The sequence below is a fragment of the Hippoglossus stenolepis genome, chromosome 1 (genome assembly GCF_022539355.2).
Source record: "Hippoglossus stenolepis isolate QCI-W04-F060 chromosome 1, HSTE1.2, whole genome shotgun sequence".
Lineage (NCBI taxonomy): Eukaryota > Metazoa > Chordata > Actinopteri > Pleuronectiformes > Pleuronectidae > Hippoglossus > Hippoglossus stenolepis.
In genome coordinates, this window is record NC_061483.1 from 8,991,478 (window position 1) to 9,008,328 (window position 16,851).

Genomic DNA, 16,851 nt, shown 5'->3' on the forward strand with positions numbered 1-16,851 from the left:
GATCTCTCACTGTGCATGGAGGAATTTAATAATCAGCTGACATTACTTCCACAGGTGGCCAGTGATATTTGCAATTTTATGTGTCTGTGATACAAAGAGACAAACTAGAAAATGTATTTGTGTGTATTTTTAGAGAAAAGATAATCTTAAAGATAGATGTATGCATTTCTGAGGGGCCAGAGAAACAAATCAAATATATGATTAGAAATAAGAGAGATCAGCAAATGAGTAATTGTTATTTAAAATACTATGTAGCCAGCTTTTTACTGCACATTATAAAAATAGACTAATGAAGAATTTGAATCATTAAATTGAATACATCCTGTCAGAGTCCAGTTTATTAATGACTACATTGTTAGTATTAAATGATCAAAATAAATGATGATATGTAAACAAGTCACACACTCTAACGTCTCTCCAACGCACCTCCCCACGCCCAATCTCTCCATCTCTACTCTTTTCTCCCTCGACTCTCCAGGGTTTACCGTGGAGCCTGTTGAAGGAAGAGGAGGTCATTCCTCATATTTTGGCGATGGAAGGTCGAAGGGGTCGCCCCTCTAGTTCAGATCGCCAATCGGCGGGCGAGGGCACCAAAGGTTCCCGCCGAAGGAAGGGGCGACCCCCTAATGTGGGCGATCCGCTGGTGCCCGAGGGCCCCAGTCCCAGTGAGGTCAAACTTCTGCGCAAACTAGAGGCACAAGGTTAGTGGGAGAAAAGAGCCCTGAAATATGTTTGTCATAAGTGTGTGTGACAGCCAGATATTATCAAGGTTACAGAGGCCAAGGACGGAGTTACAGTTTATAATATTTCAGACAAGTCATTTTTTTCTGCCTTCTTGTTCGACTTATAGTCATATAGACACTTTTTCAGATGACTCAGCAACGTTATCATATCCTTTTAATGTTTCAGGACTTTTGTGTAGCATTGATAATTTGAATAGGACTCATACGAGCATAAACCTTCGCTAAGGCCCCAACAGACCCCTTTTGGAACCACTTTTAAATTCACTAGATCCAATTTTTCCATCGGATCTGCACCAAGTTGCACTCACTCATGAATTATATCAGTCCCCGAATGCCTGATATATTTAATCCATGAATTATTCCCGGCGAAATACACAAAAAGAAAATTAAAGTGAAAACAATTCCTGGATCCGCCTCGTCATCCGAACCAAAATTGAATGTGTTGTATCCTGGCCGATACCACATCCTTCCAGTAAGTGTTGTGGTAATCCATCCCATTGTTTTAGCGTAATCCGACTAAATAACAGACAAACAAACTAACCCCATTGAAAACATCACCTCCCTGACGGACGTGATGGAGATATTACATAAATAAATAGGTAGTCAGCTCTACTCTTGTAGAAATATTTCAACCATGTATATTTTTAAATGTCTATGGAAAATTGCATAATACATGTTAATCACCAAAGGGAATAATGGTTTGAATGATCTGTCTCTTGTTTTGTCAAAATTTTAGACAAAACATGATTTCAGTCAAATGTATTTGGCTACAGCAGCATTTATTTTCTCTTAATATTTCTCACTGATGAAGCCTTTTCCCTCTGTTTTGTGCAGAAATAGCTCGACAGGCTGCTCAGATGAAAATGATGAGAAAACTGGAAAAGCAGGCACTGGCCCGTGCAGCCAAAGAGGCTCGGAAGCAGCAAGGTAAACTCTGGTGTAAGGACGGGTTTATTTGCTTGGTCACCACTTTGAACTAAATGTCGCATAACGACAGCAGGGACTTTGTTTGTATATACATATTTATTTTCAGCACATTAAAGCACAAGCTTCAATCCCTCTTCTGCCATAATCTGTATTTCTGCCACGCTGCTGCTTTCAAACATTATGCTTATGCATTTTTGTAATTCCTACACACGACGTCAAAGCTAAAAAAAAAATCCATCATAAACTCAGTATTGTTTGCTTAGTATATTATATATTCTGAAAAGTATAACTTAGCAACACATTTAAACCAGAGTAGGCACATTACCAATGCATATTTTTTAATTAAACTTTCACTCCTGCTAAAATATGGGAATGAGCTCAGATCCACTGCAGATGTCTGAAGACACTAGCGACCTAAAACCTATCTGACCGTGTCTCAAATCCTCGGATCATTGATCAACTCTCATGTCTATGTCTTCGTGAAGTTTAATAAAATCCTCCAATCTTGAGAATCAAGTTTAAAACCTGATCACAGTGTGATACCTGCACTGATAAGAATACACACTACACTACGCTGCACAATTTGTTGACCTGTCGGAAGCATTAAATATCGATGATGATGGCTTTGTTCGATAAGTTGCTTTCCTCGAGTTTTCATTATTACCGTGCACTTTTTTAAATCCACCCCTCTGGTTTCTAGTATTTGAAGTCTCTGAATAAAGCTGCAGTTCTCTCAGATATACGTATACAGTTGATCCCAGCTTTTGCGGGGTCATGTTTGTAACACAACACTGACTTGACTTTTGCAGCGATCATCGCAGCCGAGGAGCGAAGGAAGCAGAAAGAGCAGATCAAGATTCTCAAGCAGCAGGTGGGTCTTCTTTACGTGTGTGCTGACAAATGTTTTTCTTCCCTTCCTCCTTATCTCAGTGTCCTGACTCCACACAGTCCCCGTCTCCTCGGCAGGAAATGCTGAATGGTTATTTTGTGATGCTTTAAAGCTTGCTCTTCAATTACCGTCATTACTTCTAGTGCTCAACTTATTGTTGTGGGGGGCTTTTTTTTTTCCTTTGCCCATCCCAATTGGAAGAGAGTGGTTAGAAAGTGATTTTTATCTTCGGATGTTTTCCAGTGTCTAAAATATTAAGAGATTATGTTTTTTTTAAACAGGAAAAGATCAAGCGTATTCAGCAGATTCGGATGGAGAAGGAACTCAGGGCGCAGCAACTTTTGGAGGTACAGAATCTGATCCAACGGCACCTCTGATTAAGCAGAACATTCCTGGAGAGCTACAGCCCCTCAGTCTATAGTGTTTTAATCTTCCTAAAGCTCATTACTGAACAGCAGCATGCATTGGAGGGAGTTGCGTCTTCTTAGGCATAATTCCACATGGAACTAATGCTAAATTGGTCTTGGTTTGACGGCTGTTGAATATTAAAATGGCTGTTGCTGCCTCCTCAGACCTTATTTAAATTGGACAGAAAAGTCTCTTTTTTTTTCTTTTTTTTTTCATCAGACAACAGTAACAGTTTAGCATAAGTGGGTCGAGCAAAAAAAAAGGTGCTGTTTTCCACACACACGCACACAGACGCACACATGCCAAGATGCATACACATCCCCACACGCACACACACACACACATGCAGACACACACAATTATACTGTAAGAGCTTCAATGTGTTTTAGCAGGCAGGACTAAATCAATTTTGAGTTGACACGGTTGGCAAGCCACTCTTAACGGGAGGCTTCAACATTTTTACAATTATGCGTTAAAGAGATACATTATTCATTTGCTGTGTTTTACAAATTTGACTGGCATCCAGCAGCATGAAATCTGTGCTCAAACTGCACACAATCAGTTAAAGTGCAGCAAAGTCCTCACCCAGGACTGATTGATGTGTGTTTGTGATTTCTTGACCGTAATCTTTATTCATAGGTCAAACGGAGAAAGAAGGAGGAGGTTACCAATGCCAAAATATTGGAGGCAGAAAAACGGATAAAGGTATGTTTTATTTAACGAATCTCCAGAAACAGATGTAACAGTGTTGCTGGTATAGATTGGACGTGGATTACTGTTGGTGTAAACAGTGGAGTCCGGCGATTAAAGTCTGTGGAGGTGATCTTCGTTTATTCTGGCAAACCAAGTGAAAAACAAATCCTCCAGTCAATTTGCACATATCCAGAGCCCCTCTCCCATGGAGTAGAACCGTAGAACAGGCACATGACCTGAAAAGGTAGAGAACAGAGAAGCTAACAAAGAAAAACTTGAACGACGAAAATGTCACATACCTCGGAGCACAACAATAGAAAGCCGGAGAAATACCCTTTTAAGGAGGGGTCCCCATAAGTGGACGTGCAGGTACAGGTCCAAACAGTCCACATTGACAATACAGGCCTTTACATGCCAGGTAATAACTAGGTACAAACATTGTGTGTAATTATAAGAAACAATCAAAATACTGTATAATTGGCATTGGTTACATACAGTAACGGTGATGAGCAAGTGTATTTCCACTCAAGAAGCAGCTGGCGATAAAAATTTGAGCGACTATGTGAAATGAGCTGAAATTCTATCAGTGTGCAGTGATTTTCATGATATTGGCACGATGGAAGCGTATCGATTTTCCCTCCTTCATCTTCTTTTTTCTTGCCTTCAAGGAGAAAGAGTTGAGGAGACAGCAGGCGGAGATTCTCAAGCACCAGGTAGGCATTCAACACAACTTGCTCATCCCCCTTGAACGTAATAGTTACTGCTGAATAAAACCATTTAACTCAGATGTCAGTAAGAATTTTCAGGCGTGTATGTGTGTGTGACTGATTGATTATATATGTGCATCTGCATATATTTTAATACAGGTGTGCGTGCGTGTGTGTGTGTGTATATATATATAAATGTGGTTAGTATTTCTCTTTATTTAACACCATGCTTATTGGTTTTGGATTTATTACTTCTGTTCCTTAATATTTTTGCCAACTCTCTCTGCCAGGAGTTGGAGAGGCATAGACTAGATATGGTATGGGTATGTTTATTTTTGTACATCTAACACCTGCATCGTGTAACTGGTTGTGTTATGGTTGTCATAGCAATGCATTAAGTGTAGCACTGGCTGCTGTCATACTACATTCTTCTGCATGGCTTTCCAGCAAAACCAACAAAAGAGATAAAGAGTCAGTATGCTGCCTCCATCTGCTCGTCCTGAGGGACAACTGACCCTGTCACGGTGGCCAGGCAGCTTCTGTCCCCCTCCCCATCCTCTCCCCCTCCTCTATTTAAAAAAAAAAACTCAGAATGCATTGCAAAGACCGCTAGCCAGTCCTCACTCACTGTCTGAAAGTGCACTGGAGGAGTTTCCATCCATCACACACTGTACATTGTCTTAACTGTTCAATTGGAGTCGCCTGTGTTACCCATGAGTGCTTGACGATTTTTTTCGGCCCCAGACATTGAGCTTGTGTCTGTTCGTCCGTGCATCTGTTCTGCAGTCCGGCGAGTGCTGGACTCTAACCAACCACATCCCAGCCTCTCTGTCATTCACTGTTCCTGTACTCTGCACAAAGAATGAAAAACCGCTACTGAGAATCATTTTGTCTTTATGGTGGAGACACTTCCAGACACACCGCCCCCACTGCCTCCCTCACTCCCAGTTCGGTGAGGGTACAGACACAACCTTTACAGGAAAATAGACCTGATAGACAGTCGAACTAAAATATAACCAGTTCCACCATGAGGACAAATATGGTTCTGTGTAGCATTTTATTTTTGGCCTGGCTGTTCTGCTTGTCGCCCCTTCTCACTCATACACAGTCGCAGCTGAATCAAAAGGTCTGCCTATCTGTTTCTCCGTGGACTCTGAACCGAATGTTGCATCATCAACCCCTTGCACCTTCACTCAGAGCATAATGATCGGGGGCAAATTGAGACACATGAAATAATGCTGGTATTTGAGGTTGTCATATGCAATTGTATTGCATGTGATGCACTGTAGCTTGTTATCATAATAACCCTTGAACCAGTGGTTTTTGAAGAATCCTAAAGCTAGAATGCGCTGAATGCCACCGGCTTCATGTCCTTTCTGAACTCGTCCTGTTTGAAGTTTTCCCATTTGTAGATGAATCAAACCAGTAAGAACATGGGAAGGATGCAGCGGAGTATCTGGCTTCCTGCCTGTCTTGTTTATCACAATGACAAAACGATCCTCACAAACAGCCCATGCTAGGCACTATGTCCTGTAAATGTCCTTGGCAAGGCCCTAATAGTGGCAATTGTGTCTTTCTGCTGGATCACAGAGGCAATGACAGCCTGATACGGAGGAGCGTGAAACCTAAAGAGATCAAATGAAATGATAGTCAGTCACTGGTGATTCCTGTGCCCTTTCGCAGTAGACTGTGTGTCACGCACCACAGAACAACATAGATGTCTCATCCTCAGCAGTTACATACTGTGCTAATACTTAAGCTGCCATAACCACTGAAGCAGAACTGCTCTGTTTGTAGCGTCCGTTCCTCTTTGTCGTCCCCCCTTAACCAAATATCATTCGAATGATGTGTCAAATAAACTTTAGCATTGACTCGTGTAATTGAATTTATTATTTTGATGGTTACGCCGTTGTGGCGCATCAGAGGATCTCTGGGCAAACGAGCGTTTTGTTGCTTTTGTTGTGTCAGCTTTAGTTTAGAGGCGCCGTCACCGATTCCAGCTGCTTCTCTTTTTGAGCCTGTCATCACATCTACTTTGTATCGCATCTCTGTGTCGCTTTTTTGGTTGTCATTGTATTACTGTACTCTTCACGTATGCTTCCACCATACATGTGAAAGTGTATACATGTGAAGCATTGTTTTGTGTTTGTTCAAGTACAGTGCCGTTATTGGATCTAGTGCATCACACTTATACATTAATACATACTAAATTTAGTCGACCTTGAGTGCTGTGTGTGCAATGTGTGCCTGTTAATGTGCCTGTGTTTTCTGACTCTCTAGGAGAGGGAGAGGAGGAGGCAACATGTAATGCTGATGAAGGCTGTCGAGGCTCGCAAGAAAGCAGAGGTAGTCCATATGGACACAAATAAATGCAGAAATACACATTCAGTCCACTCCATAAAAAGAGCCTCAGTCCTTATTCCCTGGATGGATTCCTACTTTCTCTTCTTTTTGTGCATTCTTTCCCTCCATTCATTTTTTTTCCTACACACTTACCAAGTCAAAAGATTCTGCCCCTCAAGCACTTTTCCTTTGAATTCACAGCAGCATTAGGCTGAATTCTAATACTGCTCAGCAAAGTCAAGTAAACCTTCTTGTCTGTTTTCACGGAACACACACGCACGCACACGCACGCACACAGACGCACACACACACACTGTGCTTCCCTAAATGAATGAATTCTGGACTCTCTAGGAGCGTGAGCGCTTGCGGCAGGAGAAAAGGGATGAGAAGCGTCTGAACAAAGAGCGTAAACTGGAGCAACGGAGGCTGGAGCTGGAGATAGCAAGGGAGCTGAAGAAGCCAAATGAAGACATGTGTCTGTCTGACCACAAGGTAGCTTAGACAGGCGGTCGATCACAAAAAAAAAAAAATCATAGGATCGTAAGTTTAGTTCATACACACTGATGGAAAGGTCTCATTTGAGTGCTGTAAAATATGTGGATATCAGGACGGCACAGTCACAAAATCCATGTTGTCATTATTATTATTTGTGTAATATTTTATTATGGCTCTGTATTTACAATGAGACCACATGGTCAGATGCATTTTTATATGTGGTGATGTGTGCCCCCAAGTGGTTAAAGAAGAGTAGTGCATGAGTGTAGAAAATATGCCGTCAATAACATAAATTGGACAACACCATCTTGATAACAGTCAACAGATGTGTGATATAATGGCAGCTTTTCTACAATTTACCACAGTTGTTTAAATCATAAGCATTTGTTGTACAAATTGGATTTAATGCATTTCTCTCACAGCAAAAAAACCTAAACCAACTAACAATCCCACTCTCCTTTGTGCAGCCTCTCCCTGAGTTCTCCCGGATCCCTGGACTCATCCTGCCAGGACGTGCCGTGTCTGACTGCCTTATGCTGATGCAATTCCTGAGAGGCTTTGGGAAGGTTCTGGGACTCGACTTGAACATGGATGTGCCCACCCTGGGCATGCTACAGGAGGGCTTGCTCAATGTGGGAGACAGCATGGGCCAGGTCCAAGATCTTCTGGTCAAGCTGCTCTCTCTGGCAGTCTGTGATCCTGGGTTGCCACCTGGACAAAGGGTGAGCTAGTTGAACGCTGGTTTAAGAATGCTGGTACTGTATACTCTGAAACAATGGAACCTACTTGAGAATTAAACCAAAAATGAAAAGAACATGTTCCTTAACCTTGATTTGATGCATGTGCATAAGACAGAGAAGCTTAGAAGTCAAAACAACCTTCATTTATCAAGTAGTGTTCATCAACTCCTCCTCTTCTATTTTCAGACAAAAACCATGCTGGGCGACCACCTGACCAATGTTGGCATCAACAGGGATAATGTGTCTGAGGTGCTACAGATGTACATGGGGGCCCATTGTGCCAACACAGACTTGGCTCTTCTGGCCCTCAGTCTGAAGACCAAGGCCTTCCAGGCCCACACGCCTGTGCAGAAGTCCTCTATTCTGGGCTTCCTGGCTAATGAGCTAGCCTGCAGCAGAGCTGTTATCAGGTAGGTCCATCTATATGTTTTACTGATGCAACTTCTGTCGGGGGCCGTAACTGACAGTACACTTTTTTAATTGTAACAACATTTTTCAAACACAACTGTAACTAACAGGATTGCATTTCTCCTTGCAGTGAGATTGACAAGAGTCTGGATCAGATGTCAAACATGAGGAAGGACAAGCTCATCATGGAGGGGAAACTGAAAAAGTGAGTTTTCTTTAAGCCCAAAAAAAATCATACTTAAATAATTTGTACACTATCAGGCTGATCCTGAGTGTGTGTGTGTGTGTTGACGCAGGCTCAGGATCATTCATGCCAAACGCACTGGGAAGAGGGAGGCCAGCATGGGTGTGGAAGAGAACCAGTCTGTTGGCACTCCATCCTCCGCCGCCAAACGCAAGAGGAGAGACAGTGACGAAGACGAAGATGACGATGAGGACAGCGATGACCCGGCCGAGGAAGAGGAGGATGAGGAGGAGGAAGAGGTGAAGAAAGTTAAAAAAGTGGAGGTCTATGATGAGGTAAGATTTCCATCTACAGTTCCATTATTTCAAGAAGTGACTGTGTTGGGTGGCTTGCAGACATTGATCATGTTGTTCCCTTCAGGATGACGTCGACCAGGCCACCAGCATCGAGGAGCTGGAGAAGCAGATAGAGAAGTTAGCCAAGGTATGCTCTTTAAAATGTACACGTGCTGTGAGACAGTTAATATCATTAACATAAATGTATAAGGTCTCTTGAGGGAAAAGTTTATAACAGATAAACAACAGAAAGGAGTATTCTTATTTTTTATTTCACTGTGATTGGTTGTGTTGCTACAAATGTGTCTCTATATTTACAGAAAAAAAGCAACTTCTAAATACTTTATTATACAGTGTTTATTAAAAACAACCACATATATTCTTACAAAGGGCTTTTTACTAATGAAGCCATTGATTAGCTTAATAAATGCAAAACATATCACGGGTCATTACAATAGGACATTAGGTATGATACGTGCCTTTTGTTTTCCTTGGATCAAAATAACGTATAGAAATCACTATATGTGTGTTTTTTACTGTTGCAGCAACATCATCAGACCAGAAGAAAGCTGTTTGAGATCTCTCATTCTCTGCGCTCCATGATGTATGGCCAGGACCGATACCGCCGCCGGTACTGGGTGCTTCCCCACTGTGGAGGGGTGTTCATTGAAGCCATGGAGAGCGGAGAAGGTATATACAGCACAGAACACACACTCAAAAAAACATATGTGGAAAATAAAATTCAGTAATATAATTAATGCTGGAAGAGGAAGAAAGAAATGTTCTAAATATACTTGTTCCACTGCAAGTTCAGCTGTTTGTGCTCAATGACATTTTCTGATTACGTTTGACTTTATCTTAATTCTCCAAACCTAATTAGATATTGCATAGACTCAAATAATCTGACACAACTCTACTTATCCTCCAGAGGCAAGTTTAGAAAAAAACTGCTCAGTTGTAAAACCAACCACAGTAGAAAGAGTTTTCAGCTGCATCAACAGTACACTCTCTCAATCCTCTGCAGCACCAGAGGAACTGGAGGAGGAGCGACAGAGGAGGAGGAGGGCGGCGGAGGAGGTCAAGGTCAAAGAGGAACCTCAGGAGATCGAGTTGGAGAAGGAGAAGCACGCCGACGTTGATGGTCCGAGCATTCGAACAGAAGGTTTGGAGCAACAGGAAGAGGAGGAAATGGAGTACGAGGAGAAGAATAACTCCCCGAGTCTCTTCTACCCTGAGCAAGGCTGTGTTTCCAAAATCTGCACAATCCGGGACGTCAACAACGACGTTGGCAGGGAAACTGTGAAGGCAGAGAACAAGCAGAGTCCCCATGTGAGGCAAAACGGCAGCCCCCTGGGCACTCATAGCGCCACGGCCTCAGTAACAGTAACCTCCCCCACTCACAATACCTCTGAGCCGGCAGTAGCATCAACCCCCTCCCTGGTGACCACTAATGACGCGACAAACATCCCTCCCACGGCCTCCACCTCTTTACCTGTGCCGTGCCTGCCAGGCCCAAGTGAAAGCCAGGGGGACACTCCCCTGTCCTCGTCCCCTACTCCGTCTCCCTACATCCCATTTCAAGCCAACGACCAGCTGCTCAGAGTCCTGACGGAGAGGAGTGGACACTGGTTCAGTCTGCTCCCTCGCAACCCCTGTGACCTCTCTTCCCTCACCACGACTCCTCCAGCAGTGTCACGCGTGTCTCCCCAGGCATCCTCCACCCCAGCCGGGCCCAGATCCCCACCTCCTTCCCCTGCCCTGCCTCTCACCCCTTCTGCTGCTTCAGCCTCCACCAGCCCACACCACCCAGCTGGCCTCCTCAACTACCCAATATCAGCCCTGCAGGTGAGATCGTTGGCTGGAATCTGTGCCAGATAACCAGAACTGTGACCCTCTCTATGTTGTCATCCACCTCCACCTCCCTCACCCTTTTGTTTACCCTCTTTTCTCCCCAGGTGAAGCCATGTGGTTCATTGCTAGGAGTGTCTTTTGGAAGCTGGCCCAGCGGCATTATAAGTCCCAGCCTGCCTCTGTGCAGCAGCCCCAGCCCCATGCCGGGTCACTCACTGGAGGGCAACACAGCAAGTGTCTCCAGTAAGAGTGAATCGCCTTTACCTGGCATTGAGAAAACCTCATCCATGCCCTCTCCTGCCTTGGAAATGCCCAAATCCCTCGACCACCCCATGCCTCAGCCCATCCCAGAGGGTGAGAGACAAATAAACACATTGAGAAGAATTAAAGCCGAGACCGTGATCAACCCTCATTTTGTATTTGACAATGATTCACCTGCATGAAACGATTTCACTTGCCTGAATAATCCAAGATAATTGGATCAGGGAATGTTCTGCTCTGCTGTACTTAGTTTCATTTGGGTATAACATGGCTGTATGAAGCACTTTTTTGTTACAGTGATGTGTGTTCAGTGTCTCGGAGTTTAACATGCCTGTTTGTGCTCCTTGTCTCAGAGATGCTGACAGGATGGTGGCGGGTTTCTGACATTGAGCAGCTGAGGAATTTAGTCAATGCTCTCCACAGCCGAGGCTTTAGAGAGAAGGGCCTCGAGAGGCAGATGCAGAAATACATGGAGATCATCCCCCAGGTCTGCACCAAACACAGAGACGGTAAGCATCTCAGCACTTCTCCCTGAGCACAGGATCACTGCATACGGCTGAGATTCATAAGCAGGACTGAGAGCATGTAGAGAGTAGATTATTTTTATAGTAATAAATACAGATTTGGTATGCTGCCATTCAAACTAAGAAGCACGTCCTTGATGATCCATGAATACACTACGAACACTGCATTATTAATGACCGAAGTACATCTGCATGTGTTTGGCTCCGTGGCTCATGGGTTTACTTGTGATTTCATGGCTGACTGATATCTATCATGTCGTCCTTCTAGTGGCCATGATCGAGCTGCGTGATCTGGAGGAGAGCCAGGTCAGTGTGGAGTCAGTGCGAGGCTGGTGCGTTGAGGAGCAGGCGATGGAGATGGACATTGCCGTCCTGCAGCAGGTCGAGGAGCTGGAGAGGAAGGTCACGTCTGCCAGCCTGCAGGCGAAGGTAAAATACTAGAGCACACCTTTTTAGTGTAAGAACATGTTGATGTGAAGTGGTGTGATCAGAGGCCAAAAGCTTTAACAGCTCATTTCCTCTCCCAGGGCTGGATGTATCCGGACCCTCAATCTGAGCGGGAGGACCTGGTGTACTACGAGCACAAGCCACTCACAAAATCAACGTCAGCAAGCACCGGAGACAAGGAGCATCCCGAAGAGCGCGGGGAGAAGGGTGGGGTGACGCGTCACCTGGATAACCCGCTGGACATAGCAGTGACACGTCTGGCTGATCTGGAGCGCAACATCGAGCGAAGGTACCTGAGGAGCCCCTTAGGTACCACCATTCAGATCAGGCTGGATAATGTGGGTACGGTCACTGTCCCTGCCCCCGCCCCATCCACTAGTGCTGACAGGGAAGGGTAGGTCATTTCTCCAACCAAAGCTCCCCACTCTCCCACTGAGACCCTTTCCTCTCCTCTGTGTGTGCTTTGTGTTTCCCATATTATCAAAAGAAGTGAGGGTCTTTGCTGCTTTCACAGCAGGTTTTTGTGGTGGCTTGTGGCATTTTTTTCTCTGTTTCTTTGGTCTTGTGCAATCTTTAGGGTGGGTGGTGGGGGGCTCCCCTTTCCTATACAGTCATTGTTTACTGGCATCTTTTGCTTTTCTGCAGTCATCTGCATGGTGTTTTGCATCAGTAACCTTGGTTGTGGGCACACTCATGGCTCCCACTATAAAATATACCCTGGTTCTACTCCTTCACTCTTTCTGCATGAACGTTCACCTAACATGACAGAATCGGTGTGTGCCTCTCCTCCAGCGCCCCACACCCCCCAAAATCCTCATGCCTGTCTCTGCACAGCTGGAGCTCTTTCTGGTTTGCTGTCTTGTTGGCGGCTGGTTCAGCTGATCAGTTTACCGCTTTGTGTTTGTGTGACTTAACCCACATATTGACATATGTGTGTGTTTTTTCTTTTTTCTCATCCCTATCCCATCCTTCCACATTCTCTTCTCCCAGTGGCGAGGAGGAGGTGGCACACGGCATGAAGGTGTGGAGGAAGGCCCTGAGCGAAGTGCGCAGTGCTGCCCAGTTGGCCATGTGCATCCAGCAGCTACAGAAGTCCATCGCCTGGGAGAGGTCCATCATGAAAGTGGTCAGTAGCAGATCCAAAAAAATAACCACAATACGAATATTTCCAACCTCATTAATTAAAATAACGATTGCCCTCTTGTTCTGTAGTACTGTCAGATGTGCAGGAAGGGCGATAATGAGGACCTGCTCCTGCTGTGTGATGGCTGTGACAAAGGCTGCCACACTTACTGTCACAAACCCAAGATCACCAGTATCCCAGAGGGAGACTGGTACTGCCCGGCCTGCATATCCAAGGTATCAGAGCCTTAAATAATGAATTGGCATCTGCCCTCAGCATTCACTTAAAAGTCCAACCATTTTCATGCTCAAGAAATCTTTCTTTGAATTTTTTGGGGGCCTTTTAGTCCCTTATGTGTATGTGGGGCTGTAGAGAGATGAGATGAATTCAGAATCATGTCACCAGGAGCTCAAAGAATTCTGAGTCTCAGATTTTGCATTTAATTTTCCTCTCAACTCGATAATTTGCTGCGAGGCTTTGGCATTTTGCCCATTAAGTGACAATAAAAGCTTCCATTCATATTCATGCTCCGAGAATCTGGACATCAACAGATTTTATTGCAAGCTTTACAAGAATGTTTTTATGCCGATGTGGTCCGGGAAGAACTAAATGATGAGTGATGTTAGAAATGATCTTGTATTTCCGAACAGGCCAATATCAATATCAGCAATGTCAGTGGGGTCACTTCACTTCTGTTTGAGTTGCACCAGACCATAATGCATTGTTCGCTCTGTGCAGGCGAGTGGTCCTTCCCCCAAAAACAAAAAGCCTCCAAGCAAACCAGTAGCATCCAGCGGAGGAGGTGGCAAGAAAGGCGGAGAAGCGAAGAAGAACGGGAAGCAGACTGGCAACGGGGAAGTATCGGAGGAGGACCCCGCGAGCGCCAGCAGCACGCCCAAGAAAGCAGCGGCAAAAGACACCAACAGGAAGAGGAAACTGGAAGAGTGCTCACCTGCCCTGCCAGGAGCCAATCAGGAGACCCCTGTGTGTGTAAAGAGAGCCAAGACGGCTAGAGACAACAACAGGGACCTGGGACTGTGCAGGTATGTGCCTCCGACTTGCTCAGACTTGTCTCTCTGTTGAATTCTTCATTTATTCATCACCTTCTTCTAAACAGTCCGACAGTAGCTGCAGGCGACTGCATCTGCAGGGAGATAATGAGTCTCCTCTTCATCAGTAAATAAGATGCTGTTGTGGGTTTTCTTTGACAGCTTCTCACTGTGTGATATTCAAGGCTTTTTCCTCTTACAAATAAAATTCTTGTCTGCGTGTGTGTTCATCAGGGTACTCCTTGCTGAGCTGGAGCGGCATCAGGATGCATGGCCTTTCCTCACACCCGTCAACCTGAAGTCAGTCCCTGGCTACAGGAAGGTCATCAAGAAACCAATGGACTTCTCCACCATACGTGAGAAGCTTGTGAGCAGCCAGTGAGTTTCCGATCGCCTCCGTTTGTTCTTTGTTTTTTACAGCTGAAATCCTTCAGGGTTTGAAAGTAACAGAATAACAAAAGTCAGAGAAGGAAATGTTATTCAGGAAATGATTCATATACGTTTTTTTGTTTTTTTTCAGGTATCAAAATCTGGAGACTTTCATCATCGATGTCAACTTGGTCTTTGACAACTGCGAAAAATACAATGAAGACAATTCAGACATTGGCCGAGCCGGTCATAACATGAGGAAGTTCTTCGAGAAGCGCTGGACTGAGCTTCTGAAACAAACAAACTAAACAAACTGTTCAGATTCTCCCCATAAACCCAATAACGTTTCAAATCGGAGCACCAGGTTTTACTTTTGTTTTTATTCCCTGATGGAGAAATGCGGCTTTGCAGGACGGAAGAAGAAATCTAATCCTTAATAAGGAACCCATGGTGTTCTTCTTAGGATGGATGTCACTTTGAAAAATAAAAAGTAATTACATGAGGTGTGCTGGATTTATTACAACAGGGATAAAAGCCCCAAAGAGTCCCAGAGAAATGGGGTGTCGTAGTGCAATACCATTCCCTGTCTCAGAACACTGCACTGAATGAATCCTCAACTGTCACTGATGTGTCTGCGCTAGAATACTTTCCACTACTTGTAAATATTCTTTTGTTATTTAATCGTATTATAGTGAATGTATTTAATTTTGTAATAATTATTTATGAATCAAGGTCCACTTCATTTTCTATGAAAAGGAAGAGTCAGCTGAACTGCTTTGAATTGAAAAAAAAAAAAAAGGAATGTGTCTTTGTGTTGTAATTTTTCTCCCAAATATCAAACAAAGCCAAGAAAAAAAAACCTGTTTACACTGTTCAGTGCTTTGAGGCATCAGAATACTGTATTCATTTGTTCAGACTGTAAAACTGCATTTATTTACAGGAACGGCAGAGGAACAGTTAAGACAAAGGTGACTCATGTGTATATACTGTTTATTAATGTCAATATTATGTCTTGTTTGGAACGATGTGTAAAAATTGTTTAAGAATATTAAGATATTGTTTATGCCTTAGAATGATTGTAGCATTCTATTTTAGTGAACGTGATGAAAACATTATCATAAATATTGTTTGTACAGTATATACATATCCTCTGCAAACACTGTGGTATCCTTAATCTTGGTAGTGCCTACCCTTCCAACAGGGGCATGTAGGGGATGTTATTGTTTTTAGTTTTCATTCTTATGACAACATTATGTTTTTCCTTTTTTATATGATTTCAATCCAACAAGGCCTCCAAAGTTGGACAGTGACACAGAAATCATTCCTCACCATAGCAGAAAAAAAGGAGCAACAAGCATTCAGTTATGCTTCCATGACGCATTTCCTCGTAATCTGCCACAATACAGAGGACCTAAGGCCATTTGTAACCACTGTGTTGAACCTTGCTGTGTGTTGTGGCCTGATGGAGGCAGCTAGATTTTTTTGTACCCAAGTCAAGAGTACTTGAAGTTACTTTATTTAAGATATTGTGGAATAAAAGTATCATTCTTTTGTAGGAGCTTTATTTTTCACTAGTGTGTGGCACGGACCTATTAAAAGGATGTTTTTCAACGTAAATGACTCACACTTGTTTTATTTCAATCACCAGCCATGATCAAAATGGTTACCTGTTATTTTTCTGTCAATCAACTGAATGATTGATAAACTCATCACTGCACCTTTCATATGAATCTATTAACACAAGCTGACTGAGCTCAATTTCAAGGTTTAGACTTTTGTGAAACGTCGTGTTTTTCAAGTTCGTCGATTATTATTGTTGATTACGTTTATTTCAAATAGGAAGCTGACAATATCATGGTTATGTCATTTTGGAAGTAACGGCAGCCAATTGTAAGTTTACAAAATATTACGCTTAATACAATTTCTAAGCATTTCAAGTTATTATGTCCAACCACTTACAGTCAATGAAATCTGCGTTGCTGCTTTTTTATATTTTATATTTCAAAGTGTATAAGTGTAAAGTAATTCACAAATAATGATAGATAAAAAAATAATGAGGCAAAACTAAAATAAAATTGAAATTAATCAGATCAAATTAACTACACAAGGGTCTTAGTTTCCAGTGTTTCAGGAAAGAATCAAAGCAGAACATGACGAAAGTAAAGTTTCATTTCTATTTTATAGATTTACCGGAGTGTTTGTGGAATTTTGTGAACGAGGAACTCTGATGAAAGCCGACATTTTTCTTTTTCTTTACAGATGTAAAAATAATAAATAAAACGAATGTGAATTTAAGTTGACAGTGTTCCCAGATACATGATTATAATATTATATATCTCATAATTAAATTAAATC

At 43.1% G+C, this 16,851-nt stretch overlaps 1 protein-coding gene across 19 annotated transcripts in view; it reads left to right on the top strand.

Annotated features, from left to right (window-relative positions):
- baz2ba (bromodomain adjacent to zinc finger domain, 2Ba) overlaps positions 1–16,113 on the top strand; it is a 66,677-nt gene extending 50,564 nt beyond the window's left edge. For 3 of the 19 annotated variants that reach the window (XM_035169496.2, XM_035170324.2, XM_035169581.2), the window contains 25 exons: positions 479–701; positions 1,578–1,682; positions 2,480–2,541; positions 2,841–2,906; positions 3,607–3,672; positions 4,329–4,373; positions 4,658–4,690; positions 6,648–6,713; positions 7,062–7,202; positions 7,673–7,927; positions 8,132–8,355; positions 8,484–8,558; positions 8,650–8,872; positions 8,958–9,020; positions 9,418–9,562; positions 9,897–10,717; positions 10,828–11,077; positions 11,338–11,493; positions 11,777–11,937; positions 12,036–12,349; positions 12,946–13,081; positions 13,168–13,314; positions 13,817–14,121; positions 14,362–14,505; positions 14,648–16,113. In XM_035169496.2, coding sequence (XP_035025387.2) covers positions 479–701; positions 1,578–1,682; positions 2,480–2,541; positions 2,841–2,906; positions 3,607–3,672; positions 4,329–4,373; positions 4,658–4,690; positions 6,648–6,713; positions 7,062–7,202; positions 7,673–7,927; positions 8,132–8,355; positions 8,484–8,558; positions 8,650–8,872; positions 8,958–9,020; positions 9,418–9,562; positions 9,897–10,717; positions 10,828–11,077; positions 11,338–11,493; positions 11,777–11,937; positions 12,036–12,349; positions 12,946–13,081; positions 13,168–13,314; positions 13,817–14,121; positions 14,362–14,505; positions 14,648–14,804 — 4,383 coding nt within the window. In that variant the 3' untranslated portion in view covers positions 14,805–16,113. The remainder of the gene's footprint in view (positions 1–478; positions 702–1,577; positions 1,683–2,479; positions 2,542–2,840; positions 2,907–3,606; positions 3,673–4,328; positions 4,374–4,657; positions 4,691–6,647; positions 6,714–7,061; positions 7,203–7,672; positions 7,928–8,131; positions 8,356–8,483; positions 8,559–8,649; positions 8,873–8,957; positions 9,021–9,417; positions 9,563–9,896; positions 10,718–10,827; positions 11,078–11,337; positions 11,494–11,776; positions 11,938–12,035; positions 12,350–12,945; positions 13,082–13,167; positions 13,315–13,816; positions 14,122–14,361; positions 14,506–14,647) is intronic. The other 16 variants (XM_035169810.2, XM_047340107.1, XM_047340192.1 and 13 more) reach the window with 12 other exon arrangements.
- Positions 16,114–16,851: the final 738 nt, after the last annotated feature.